This window comes from Motacilla alba, chromosome 4 (assembly GCF_015832195.1).
Source record: "Motacilla alba alba isolate MOTALB_02 chromosome 4, Motacilla_alba_V1.0_pri, whole genome shotgun sequence".
Taxonomy (NCBI): domain Eukaryota; kingdom Metazoa; phylum Chordata; class Aves; order Passeriformes; family Motacillidae; genus Motacilla; species Motacilla alba.
In genome coordinates, this window is record NC_052019.1 from 29,082,687 (window position 1) to 29,096,818 (window position 14,132).

Here is a 14,132-nt window from a genome sequence, read left to right on the forward strand (position 1 = left end):
TAGTAGCAACTATGCATCAGTGATAATCTATACGATAATGTTAAAAGTAGCCCTTCAAACAGGAGATGTTTTGGATGTACTTCTTGTGTTTGTGTTTACAGAAGAAGATCAGATTAATCTGTCCTAGAAATCTAACTCTTTCAATAGCTACATCTTTTAATAGCATTGACAGCAGAGCTTGCAAAGAAAAGTAATAAATCAGTTTGAATGTTTGTTTAGGTTTTGTTTTTATTTGAGGAATGACATTTTAATTTCAGTCTTCACAGTAAGTAAGATCAGTCAACAGATCAACTTCTATCAACCTGATAGAAGCACACTCCAAAAATCAAGAGTTTTCTGTTCAGCTATCTGGATTATCTGATTCTTCCTGTGCTTGTACAGCAGTTAGGGCCACTGAGTGTTAAATATAGCTGGGAAAGCAGGGCTGTGTCCTTTGACCAGATTAGGTGTCAGATGACGTGGTAAGATTGTGATGAGAGCTCCTGCTCAGTCACCCTTTCCAAGTTCTTGGTCTAGGCACTGAGGTGCTCAGATCAAACTGCTGTAAAAGGTCTGTGCAGCTTTTAATATTCAGAGCCATGAGAGTGCAACAGAACTGCTATAACTGCATGGTTCCAGATGGAAATCTTAAAAAAAAATACAAAACAAAAAATCACTCACTTTGGTCTTGTGTAGGAACAATAACATAAGTATCACTTGGGAAACTGAGAAATAATGGCAGTTGTAGTTATAGAGAAATACTTTGAATGTCAAAGGTGAAGTTGAGTAAACATTCAGACACTTTCTTTTGAATACAAGGTAGTAGTCTTTGAAGTTCATATCTAAATTTTCCAATGTTTTAGCAAGTATTCCCCTGTAGTTTCCTGTTCTTGATCTCTGGTGAGACCAACAGTTAAGGAAAACCTCCATGTAGAAAGCTTTGTCACTCAGTTACAAATTTGCCTTTATGCTGTGATCTGGCAATGTCCTGGCACTGGACGGGTGCCATATATTTGGGTATTTGAGGTACGTCATATGCTGTACTTCCATTAAGTGAAACAAGACATCACTGTTTTCCATAACTTTGTATCATTGGCTTGGTAAATCTGCTGTCGCTACATCTCTTATGCTGGCTACAGGCTTTTAAGAATAGGATTTTGACTCTTACTGCCATGGAGGTGGTGTTCATATGTTGTTCAAATGTTATCACATTGTTTTGGCTCTTGTCATAACACTATAATTTGAAAATTATAAAAGTTGCTCTTTATTTCATGACAGTGATATGCTGCAATACTAATACTAACCAGAGGATTCCATTCAGAAGAAAAATTAGTCGAGTGTGTAAAATAATATGCCCATACTCTCGCAGCTGGCAATGTTAACCTTTCATGGTGCTGTACAAAGAAGCCCTTAAAGCAGCATGATGATCTTTTGTCATATTTTAATCATGTTAAAATGTTCAGCTGGCATGCTGCCAGCTCACAGGATATCTTCCTCCTTTTACTGACTAGATGCCAAGCAGTGATTCATGTAAGCTGGCATCATGAATTACTACGGATATCAGCTCCTGACGAAAGTCTGTGCATTTTTAGCAGCATTGGTACATTAATCTGAGTTTTCTTTGATGCAGTAAAATAAAATCTGTCCATCTAAATTAAAAAGTTAACTTCCTTTTTTTTGTCATGGTTTAATCCCAGCCATTGACCAAACCCCATGCAGCTCACTCCCCCACCTGCAGGATCAGGGAGAGAATTGGAAGGCTAAAAGCCAGAAAACTTGAGGGATGAGAAAGAGCAGTTTATTAGGAAAAGCAAAAGTCATGCACACAAACCAGGTTTTTGCAGTAACCTAACCTCTTACACTTATTTTTTTGCATTCAGAATGTTTACAGACAAATTGGTGCACATTAAGGATTTGTGAACCTAAAAATGTCAACTCAAGGCTTGGGTGGATGTTCTCTGCAGTTGCTTTTTTGCCATAGTACCTGAGGCTCCTGGCTGAGAAATGAAATTTCACTGATCTAGGAATTTCACAAATGCATGGCAGAATTATTTCAGTCCCATAGAATTTTCAGTCTAAACACAGTGCAAGAACCAGAACTTGGACACATAAACTAATAGTGTCAAATGCAATGAAACAAAAAGACAGTATTTATAATATCAAATTCCATTTTTAAGATAAAAATTTAAATAAGGTAATAGTTCTACTTGTGTATATGAGGGTTTCCTCCTAATTGTGAAGGATCTGCTTGTTGAGAAAAGCAATTCATGATGGAGATGAGCCAAACTCAAGGAGTTTATAAATCTTAGCTAGTGGTTAGGTTAGGATCACTTAAGCAGGGGTTTACATCTCAAGTGTGTGGAGACCTATTAAATTCTTCTATTATAACAATATTATGCTGCTCTCCACATTTTCCACAGTCCTTGCTGTTTCGTATGGGTTGGCATCCAACCTCTGCCATCTTCTGGCACAAACCTACATATGCATGTTCCTCCATACTATAAAGACTATGTGTATGTTTGAGCAGAGACATAGATCAGTGTTTTGGTTTGAACATAAAGGCTCACAGGTCTTACTATTGCCTTCAAGTATATTTTCAGAGACAAGTATTTAAATAGGATAAAAGAATAAAAGCAAATGGAAAAATAGTCAGGAATTACAGTTAAAGGAGTCCAGGGAGATCAAGGTTTGACACAGAATGCCATTTCATGATCAGAATGGCTGAGACCAGGGGGAATTTGATATAGGCAATGGTCCTGGCTTAGTTCAAATTCTCATTTTCAGGTCTCTTTCAGAATTGATTTAGAGATAGATTATCAGATGTTTGGATCTCTAACTAAGTGCAGAACAAATATTACGAGAAATGAAGATAAACTATTTTAACAAGAACACTTTCAGGGAAGCTTTCACAGAAGATAGTCTAAAGTCTGGTCAAAATGCAATTGATTTTTACAAAGCTGGACAAATCCTGCAGTACTTGCAAACCCTCAGATGAAGAGACTTTGGTGTCTAAATCTGGATGTATGAAAATTTCACCCTCAAGTTCAGGCTTAAGATAGATCATAACATATGCTTATGAATCTATTCAATGCATTTATATGAGCACATACACTCACATATATATAATAGTGGTTTTCAGTAGTAAACATATTCCAATGTTCATCCAAACCTAGACTTTTTATTCTCAGTATTGACTATTGTATTGTAATAATCCTGGAATTCTTAAAAATCGCCCTCAGCAATGGAACAGTATTTTTGACTGCTCTGGTGAGAATTGCTGTTGCAGTTGCAGAGAGGAAAGACACATTGCATTCCTCAAGAAACTCCAGTTCTCTACTTGATTGACTTTTACTACAAATTCCTTTTTTTTTAAATGGGTATGGTATCTATTCTTAAATGAAGTTGACATATATAATTGCAAGGTTTGTTTATTCAGTTGTTATTACTACTGATAATTCTTATAGTGCATATTGTTTTCCTTGGTTTTTAGGGTATCACATTTGAAGAATTTAGATCATTTTTTCAATTCTTGAACAATCTAGAAGACTTCACAATTGCAATGCAAATGTATAATTTTGCAAGTCGTTCCATAGGTCAAGGCAAGTATCTCTATTTCTATAAAAATCCATTGATACCCATATAGAACTGTTGACAAAAATGCAATTTTTTTTTGTATTTCCTAGTTTGTGGTTTTAATGTTTCCAGTAAAAGGCTAAAAATGCTAAGACTCCAGCTTTGAGAGGAAAAGGCTTGGTCATATCGTAAGAGATACCATGTAAAATCATTCATGACAAGCTGAATGCAGAAAAGCTGTCCATCAAATCCTACAATACAAGAGTTAAGAGGCACTTGATGACACCAGTGAGAGATCAGGTTAAAGTAAACAAAAGCATTTCTTTACACAATGAGCATCTGAGACTTGGCCTTCTACAAAGGCTGTAGAAGAAAACAGTGTCTGAAGGTCCAAAGAGAGATCAGGCAGATTTTTAACAAATCAGTAAGTGGGTACTTAAAGAACCAGGCATGTATGTACCTACTACAATCCTTAATAACACACTTGTGATGGCTGGGGAACACAAGGTCAGCAATATGCAGACTGGTCAGACTTCTGTGCTCTCCTCAAGTAACCTCTTCATGGGTCTGACCCCATCACACCAGTATGGTCCTACCTCATGTGGCCTTACCAAGGGATTGTATCATTTTCTCTGTGCTCTATTTCTTGGGTTCTGTTTTGTGTCAAATAAGTAAATGCCATATATGTAACATAGGTTTAATTATAATATGATTTTTAAATTTTGTTATTGCACATAATACAGGACATGGAATGTTACCTTTTTTGTAAAATAATTGGCCCAATTAAGCAGTGTCATTTTATATCAGTTAAGAGCTACTTGGTTTAGAACTGTGAAATTCTGTGCTAATTTTCACTTTTTCATATTTTTGACTATTTAAATGGGAAAACTCGAGTTAAAAGTTTACTTATATTTCATATAATAATTTCATACTGTTCACAAAGTACCCTTAAATTCACCTTTTATCATTTTTTTTCTGATGTTCTCCTTATGCAGATGAGTTCAAGCGTGCTGTGTATGTAGCCACAGGTGTGAAGCTCTCACCACATTTGGTGAACACAGTGTTCAAGATTTTTGATGTCGACAGAGACGACCAGTTGAGTTATAAAGAATTTATTGGCATTATGAAGGACAGACTCAATCGAGGATTTAGGGTAAGGATTCTAATTTTTATAGTTATCTTAGTGGGCTTTGCTACTTACCACTACTTTAGCATCTGTAGCACCTGTAGATTTCAAACCAGCAGTGCATATGTTTAAAGACATGCATTTATGACATATATTTTAAGACGTACATTTATACATTTATAGAAATACTGAAGCAATCTGTAAGATAAAATCCTTCTTAAATTCTTCTTCGGCGTTTTTTGCTTAGAAAGCAATATTTAGGGGACATGATGTACCTTTATAATGTGCAAACCAAATAGGAGATGAGAAATCCCCTGTATACAGTCATTTCTTCTGTATTGTGTGATGAATAGATTAGCATTAAGAATTTTAACAATGGCAGCAATTATGTCTGTATTTCATGCAGAGAAAAGAGAACTTGTCTCTTTCAAGCTCAAGAAGTTTAGTTAAAGGTCAACTCTTTTGAAACATTATATAAAATACCAAGTTCTCATAATGACAGTTGGAAAGAGTTGCAGCAGAAGGTAGTTCTAATTTTCAAATAAAAATTAGTGAAGTGGTGCTGAACAATGCTATGTTCTTGTTCAGAGCTGATTTTACTAATTAAACCCTGTATCTAATATTCAATTATAATAAGCTAGAGGGCAGGAAATTACTTGCAGTCATTTTTTTTTCTTCATATGACAGGTGTTAACATTTTTAACTAAATGTAAGATAGTGTTCTAACTAACAACCTTATTACTTTATTGCTTAGATATAAATCTTAAACTGTATTATGATTCCTGAAGTCACATTTCAATATGTTATTTCTGTAATTTTAGTTAATTTTAGTTAGTTTCCTAAATGTAATTTTAGAACTTTCTGTGAAGTGGTGTTGAGTCTAATAGTTTACTTGTTATTTCTGTAATATTATGATCAAACAAAAAATGTGGATAACAACCCCTGTATTTGTAACGAACTTATTTCCTTGTTGGTCCTCAATTCCTTTTATTATGGTGTGGTAATGATGATTGTTTCACAATTGTTTCAAGCTGTTCAGCTATATGTTTTAATTGTTTACTAATTGTGAATGTGCAATGTATGTTAATTTAACCAGCAAACAGTCTGCTTACTAAGTAATTCTTGTATTTATTACATGTTCCTATTTCACAAAATGCATGACAGAAATCACATATAATTTTAAGAATCAATATCATCCAGCACTATTCAGACTTATGTATGTATCTTGCTTTTCCCTGAACCACTATAAAATATTCCAGAACTATAAAGAATAGCCAATATTCAGAAGAATAACGCAGTCTTTCATAAATTATAATTCTAATTTACGTTAAATATTAGACGCCTGCTGGATTGGGAGACAGTTGTGATTTGGTCCTGTAATTCAGTTAAATGCATTCCCTTCACTAATCAGTAATATTGCAAGATAATTACAGTAGTAAACTGAAGAATTACAATTTCCAGTAAGTTTTCATAAGTGTCACACAAACCAATTTTTTCCAAGAGTGGATAATAGTAAAAATTCTGAAAAAAAATTGCCTTCATTAAAAAAAAAATCTGCAATTCTGCAAAAATTTTGGCTTAATAAATACCCCCCACCCACTGCAGTCTTGGTTTAGATTGAAAAGTAGAAAATGCTTAAGAACCTTTTTCCCAGAACAAATTGGTGGAAAGTGTCATTAATTGCTTCCTATTGTTTGTATGTTAAAAGTTGCAGAGTATTTAATGTGTGCAAAACAAGTAAAACTTGGCCTTCTTGCTCCTACAGTGTAGAAGGCTCAAATGTCATCTTGTGCTAAATCAAAACTAACAAATTACTAACATTTTCTTTTTCAATAACTGTGTTTTGAATCCATATGAAAAATTGGTCAGTTTCATTATAGAGATAAAAGATCATAACAGCTTCAGCTTATTAAGTATTTTGTAGCAACATAGAAAGCTATACTTCTTTATGAAGTAAAAAATGACTGATTTTAATTTTAATTATTCCGCAATGTCTGCCAATTAATGTAGTACCTGATTATCTCTCTAAAGCATCCCAAAATAACAGTTTCAGTTAGGCCTGTGATTTGAAGTACCATTTTACAATTAACATCTTGTACTTAACAGTTCTACCTTTCTAAAAGTTGTTTCACTAATTATGTTTGTCCAGAATCTTGAGGCCATTACAGGATTTGGTACTGGGACCATGTATTTTAGAAAAGGGCTTTTTGTGGTTATTTAGTTGTACTAAAGTGAATCTGTTTAAGAGCAAAGAGTCACACAAGTCCAATGAAAATGCAGTTCTGAAACATCAGTCAGTATGTAGCAGGTTTGTCCTATTTAAAAGCTTGGCCTTGAACTTAAAAACTTCAGGAGGGTCAGGTACTACCCTTATAGGAACACAACAAATGTTCATTTTGAGACAAACTTTAGATAGGATTTTGGAAAAGTAAACGTCTTAAAGACTTTACTAAATTAAACTTCTCTTTTTCTGCAATTTTGTAGCACAACCTGAAACCTTGTTTTTCAGTAGTTTGATGCAAACTCATATGTTAAGCTGCCATCAAGTGGTCAGTCAGAGTATTGCCATAAGCTTATTAAAAATGTTCAAACATGAAAAGCTTTTTTTTTCTTACTGTCTAGTTAATATAGTTAATATAATTATTTCCCTTTCTTTTTCAAATTTAAAAATATATAGGAAGATTCCTTTTCCTTTAAAAATTCCACTTTTAAAGCGGAAGACTTGGAAATCAATGACTAAATTATAAACATTTTGCATTACACATACTGTACTGTATCTCCTAGCTATTTGTCAATTAAAGCCATTTTTTTGTATTTTCATGATACCGTTGTCTTATGCTTACCCCTGGCTGCCTTCACATGTTGTCTGCATCTGCACACTTCTCCATCTTCTGCTCCACAGGGCTACAAACCTATACAGAGGTATACTACTTTCAAATCCTGCGTGAGGAAGGAGCTCTATAGCAGATAAATGACGGTATGTGTTAGCCACCAGTCTGAGTGTGCTGGCATGCCTGCAGGAATGGCTGAATGTTGAACTGTCACTGCTTTGTTTCCTGTTCCAAAACTCAGGAAGAGGTTATATGGCTGCAAGCTATGTAGTAGCTCAAGGCATCATGTTGTGTTTTTGACTAAAGCAATATAATTTTATCCTGGAGTTGGTAATGACTGACTCACACTGTCACTGTTCTGTGAGCCAGCTGTGGTTTTGTATTGTGTTTGAAATTCGGAAAAGTATTTTTTCTTAGTTTCTGTTGCTGTTTTCCGTCTGTCCCATTACCTCTTTTTAAGTAATTTCTCAGGTACCTATAGCTAATAAGTATTTACCAAGAAAGATTGTAGAGGCAGATTTTTCTGAGCTTTGGTGACTTGATTCTATTTTGATTTATACTGCTACATTCTTGAAAGCAATCATGTATTCTTGCCTCAATTAATGCTGTACCAGCAATCTTGAAAAACCAGCTTTGTGTCCACACATAATCACCATGGCCCTTTTCAAATATCCATGAACATACAGGAACATCCATTTGTACAGTTCAGTTGTACTGCGGATTTCAGTGTCAAAACTGGGGTGTGCATATGCTGTGGCCGTGTTGTGAAACTTTGTCACCCAGGGGACATAGACACTGTACTAGAAGACATTTCTCCTCTTCCATAAAGGAAGAATTTGTTCCTTTGCAATTTGAGAGGTTTTCTTGTTTCCATGTAAAGACTTTGCAGGAGTTCCTATGAAAGCTGTTGGCTCCCAGATGTTTTTTTTGCAGAGGGGAGGAGCAAAGAGATGTACACCATGACAAGCAAGGCCCCATGGCCAGTGGTCTGCTCTGAGTGACCCTGTGAGCAGTCCAGCACATCTCATGCTCCTGAGACAGGAGAGTTTGACTGCCATTCCCCTGCTGGTTTTAATTCTGAGGCACAATATTAAGCTGCAACTACATCCCAGAGTTAGGTGCAGTACAACTACTATTAATTTTACTTTTTTTCCAAATATAAATGTTCAATTCATTGTGTTTTGAAACACTGTGCTTTTCTATGGTAAATGTAGAACTCTGGTGAAGGAGATTAAGGTACTTGGCACACTTGCCATAGATTATAGCCCACTGTGAATCTGCACTCTGACGAACGATAAACAGCACATTGTGCATGGTACATCACATATCTCTAAAATGAACTAATGCCATTACTCCACAGTGTAAAGAATGTTGTAGCCTTATAATAAATAATGCAGATTTCTCCTTGGGGAGCAGCTGTACAAGCTGTGTGTGGTCCCTGCAGGACACAAAGCCTGACTCGGCTTTGGCAGGTACTCCTTTCCATACACTGCAGGGAGAACTGAAAAAACATGTTTGTAGAGAACTGGCTGACAGAGGAGAGCCCTTCTTTGAATGTCTTGTGGAGGGGTTATCTAGGAAATTTCTAACAAAGCCCTTTCAAAGTTAATTTCCAAAAAGGGATGCGAGAGACCAACTTATGAAGGGATTCAAGTCCATCTAAAGTGCTGTTTGCTAAATTATTCATGTACTCAGTAACTGTAATAGATACTTAGGCCATAACTGTGATTTTGTTGACTACTGAAGTAATGAAAGTAATTATTAAATCACAAATGTAAATCTAGAAATTAATTTTTATGTACTAGTAATTTTTTGAGAATCTTAAGATTTTTTTATTGAAATAATTGATTTCTAGATGTTCTGCATATAGTGGGTTTTCAAAATTTCTGATTACAAGCTTTTAGGAGGTAATGGTTAATAGCTGAAAATAGTACCTTGAGACTGAGTGAGGAAGGAAATTTGTTTTGAAAAAGACATTAAAAACAGAAGCATGGATTCAGAACCTCATTTTCTAGCCATTTCAACTATAAATTGCTGTCTTCTGTAAACACTTCATTCTGTCAAATGAGATTAAATTTTTCATGTAGCTAATTTTTAAAGTTTTTTTGTTTCTATACTTTCCTAGCACACAGCAATTGAATACATCTAGTGTAAAAGACAGCTTAAAAAAAATGAAAGAGGCTGTTGCTTACTGTTTGAAGGGACTTTTGCTTACCACTTCTTTAAACAGAGATGTGAGAAATGTTTGATTAGGCACACCTTCCTGACTCATCTTACAAAAGTAATTGGAAATTGCAGAACTTGGGCTTTTGATCCTAAACCTAACAAGAAGCTTAAAAATCCTGGATTTTTATCTCCTCCCTGGATACAGAGGGAGGAGAATGTTCCAGTGAAAGACAAAAACATTGCAGAATGTGTGGACAAGCTGTACCTTCTGGGGATTTGGTACACTGAGAGTAGATAAAACAACAGTGCATACATTAGAAATAAGTAGATGAACAGTCAGTGTATTTCAGCATTTCTTTTAATGACTTTCATGAACATTTCTCTAAACTTGTTTCATAAAATAAAAAATAAATGCATATCTTAAAGCACAAGTTAATAAACTGAATATTCTTTTATTAAATAATGCACTGTAATTTGCAAGTGATGCATTTTTCTCATGAGATTGACTATGAATATCAGCTAAATTATGCATTTATGTAAGTATGGCTTCCAATATTTCATTTAACGTCATCATATACTACTGTGGATTAAATTGTGTGCTTAATATCTACAACTTCTTTATAAACTTCTGTTCTTTTTAATGAAACAAGATGAGGGATTAAGAATAAACAGATACAGGCTTCAGTGTCCAGTGGTGGATTTTAATTTACTGCAGTGTGGCAATTTCTTTAGCATCTTCATTCAGTTCAACCAAAACAAGGTACTGGACAGTCTCACCATGTGTCCTGGTTTTAGCTAAGAGTGAGTTAATTTTCTTCCCAGTATCTGCTGCAGTGCTGTGTTTTAAATATAGGATGAGAATACTATTGATGACCCACTGATGTCATAGTTCCTATAAACAGTGCTTACAGAGTCAAGGACCTCTCAGCTCTTCACCCCACCCCACCTGCAAGGAGGCTGGGTGTGCACAAGGAGCTGGGAGGGGACGCAGCCAGGACAACTGACGCCAACTGGCCCAAGGCATATTCCACACCATGTAGCATATGTTCAGCATGTAAACTAGGAGGAAAGTGGTTTGTTTCCCCAGTTGCTGTAATTCTTAATCTCTCCATCTATGTTTTACCCTTACTATGAAAATAGACTTGAGGAGTTAGGAACAGTGGAAGAAATAATGAGATCCAGTGATAAATACAGAGAGCATAGAGCACAGAGCAGTGAATCTCCCAGGCCAGCCCTTGGCCAGTTTTCCTCTCCATTCTATGGATAACTACTCATGCTGCAGAACTAAAATTTAGGATTAAGTTAATCTAATATATAGAAGCTTTCATGTCATTTGCCCATATGGTATTTGGCTTTTAGTGCTTCAGTTTAATGAACATCAGTAATTTCCTCTGCTTTTTCTTTGGTGTCATAGGTGAACTTTTTAGCAGTGTCAATACAAAGAAGCAAGGAACGAAACTAGAGAGGGAGCTGGGCATACCTGAATAAAGAGGAAATATTTTCTTGCATCTTTTAATATAAATAGGCTATTTGCTGAATGCTAATTGTGTGCTGTGAGGTGAGGATGCATTTTGAATACTAAACTTACGTACAGATTTATAACTCTAATTTTACAGACATAAATTTGATCTCTCACTATTTTAATATTAAAACATCTATCTAGTATGTATCAGTCTGAATAAAATTTAAAGTAGAATTAATGAATTTAGTGAATGGTATCTTTTTTCCAATTGTATGTTTTTCACTTTTCACAGGAGACTCCGAAGTATGGTTGGAAGGAATATTACTCTTGTGTGATGACTGTAACCAGTGAGCATATCAGAGATCTATGGAAGCAATTTCGGAGACGAGATATGCTGAGATAAAGGAAGAAAGCAGGATTATCTGCACTGGCTAGAATTATTTATTCCCATGAATTCTTAATGAAGAACAAACTAACCCAGGTGAATGATGAATCTTTCAGCTGCAGTAGAAAACACAGGACTTCTTTTCCACTTAGTGTAGTGATCATCAACTCTTAAAACTGCTTTTCAGTATGTATTTTATTTAATTGATGAACTAACTATGCCATGTAAGTGGGAGAAGCATTCTTTTGTAAGAACACCTTTTGAATATTACTTTTTATTATTTTGAGATAAATTTGTCATTTAAAAGGAAACAAAAATAAGTCTTACACCTGGGCAGGAAGGTGTTTGGCAGTGAAGAGAAACTGCCTGCATCAGCTTAGACTGTGAATTCCTTTCAGATGAGCACTATTAAAAGTTTGTGCTAAACTGAAAATGAGACTACATTAAGTAGCATAACAATTACATATGAGTTGGATGGACAAATTAAACTCTTAAAGGCTGTTATTTTACAAGGAGTAAAGCTGTTACGGTTCTAATGTGAATGATAGGTATTTACCTAGGAAAAGTACTGTATGAACTATAATGTTCAGATTCTCCAAGTCTTATTATTATGTTTATGAATTTTTCCTTTCAAAATAGTACAGATTTTAAGATGTCTTACAAGCAGTGTGTCAAAAAAAAGTCAAAATGTTCAAATTCATGTAGCACACACTTTGTAGTATTTATTATAAATTTTATTGCCATACACTGGTATGTTTCTGGTAGAGTATAAATTCATGTGTTTCTTGTGACTAGTGCACTTTTATATGAAGTGGCACTGAGTAGAAATGATAGTTGTCTAATTTGCTACTCTGGAATGCCGTATCTGAAAACTAGATAAATAGCTTGTGTTTGTGTCAAACAAAAAACAAAACAAAACATGAATGCATGCACAGTACAGAACAACACTAAGTAATATTATTTGAATATTACTTGTTTGCTATCCAGCAGCAGCATGTTTCCTTATTCCCTGTTAACATTATTGTTAGGTAGTAGGAATTAAATCCACACAAACAAGAACACATATTTTTTACACCCTTCTTGAAAAGATTTACTGGATATTGAATAAATCTGTATCTGTTTAGGAAAAGACTGTGCCATGAAATAATTCCAGCTTAATACGCACACACTTGAACTAATGTCAATAAATTGTCATCAGAAGCAGAAATATTTGGTAAGCAGACAATCAAAACAGAACTAAAGTAATGCTTTTAGATATCTTACTACTCCAAATCATGAAATAAAACTTTTTACAATTTTATTCCATGCACAGGTTGCTCAATTACCATCTTAAATGTCATTTGAATAGATGTATGGTGTATGTGTAACAGTGCACCTAAGTTTTGAAGTGCTTAATTTATAGTAACATATTTTTGGTAGCAAAATCAAAACAAAATGAGAAGGAAGCTTTTTTTTTAAGAAATTCCACTCTGGGAATTGTAGAAAAAAAATGTGCTAAGTGTGGCTTTTATCTGAAAAAAAACCCAAAACCCAGGCCAGTTCAGAAACCTATCAAAGGATGATACTTCAGTTAATATTTCATGATAAAGAAATTCAAATTTTCCACCTTGGTGTCCTTAAACTATTGACAGCAAGAAATGAATCACATAAATTGAGATAAAGATTCTTGAATTGACACAGCAGAACACAGATAAGCTGCAGTCCCTGTGTGATCATTTAGGGAATCAATGGTATTCAATGTATCGTCTCGGTACGCAAAACTGTCTCACTGCTCTTGTCAGCATATGCAAAACCCAGTTTGCTACTTCAGTGGCAAAGGACAAAGAAGAGAGAAGAAAACATTGGGAGTCACTGAAGGAGTTCCCATCCTTCCTTTTCATTCATGACTGCCACTCACAGTGACCTCCCCTTGGAGGAAGCAGCTGTACCACCATCATTTTGCTGCTCCACTGCCCTAGGCAATAGTGCACTTTGCTTTTATGGCTGGCTTGAAGCAATTTTAGCATTTTTCTATATATTTCCTATCTATAGTTACTTAATATAAAATAGAATGTGAAAGTGTCAGATTAGTTTTTAAGACTATTTTTTCTTCATGTTTAATAATATTATTTAATATAAATATGAATATATACATATAATATTCTTGTTTATTTCAAAATAAATGCACTTGAAACTAATTTTCTTTGCAGTGTATATAATTCAAATTCTTTTCTCCTAATAATCTTCTTTTTTTCGGTGACAGGAATGTGTAAGCACTTTGAATTAGAGCATCTTGCCATGACAAAAAAATAGACTTGTTTTCTTCCTTTAGTCATCTCTTTTGATAGCTTCGCTTTTCAGCCACAGAATTCTGCATAAAAGACCTGAAAATGCAAGGACAGGTGAAAGCAAGGCACAGTAATGGCACATGCCATCTGCTGTAGAGGCACCCCTCGGATAAGCAACAGTCACTGGGCTCAATAAAACCTTATTAAAAATCTGCAAAATTCCTGGCAGCACAGAAGATGTGTATGCTGCAACTAAATTGTGTGAAAAGTTGCGTAAATTAAGGCTTTGTTTAAAAGCAGCTCTTGTTCTCCTCTGTAAGTTCAGAAAACTGTAATAATGCAA

The 14,132-nt window shown here is 34.9% G+C and overlaps 1 protein-coding gene across 1 annotated transcript in view; it reads left to right on the plus strand.

Moving 5' to 3' along the window:
* MICU3 (mitochondrial calcium uptake family member 3) overlaps window positions 1–13,699 on the plus strand; it is a 50,862-nt gene extending 37,163 nt beyond the window's left edge. Inside the window, exons 12-14 of the mRNA XM_038135150.1 lie at window positions 3,470–3,578; window positions 4,548–4,705; window positions 11,430–13,699. Coding sequence (XP_037991078.1) covers window positions 3,470–3,578; window positions 4,548–4,705; window positions 11,430–11,540 — 378 coding nt within the window. The 3' untranslated portion in view covers window positions 11,541–13,699. The remainder of the gene's footprint in view (window positions 1–3,469; window positions 3,579–4,547; window positions 4,706–11,429) is intronic.
* The last annotated feature ends 433 nt before the right edge of the window (window positions 13,700–14,132 follow it).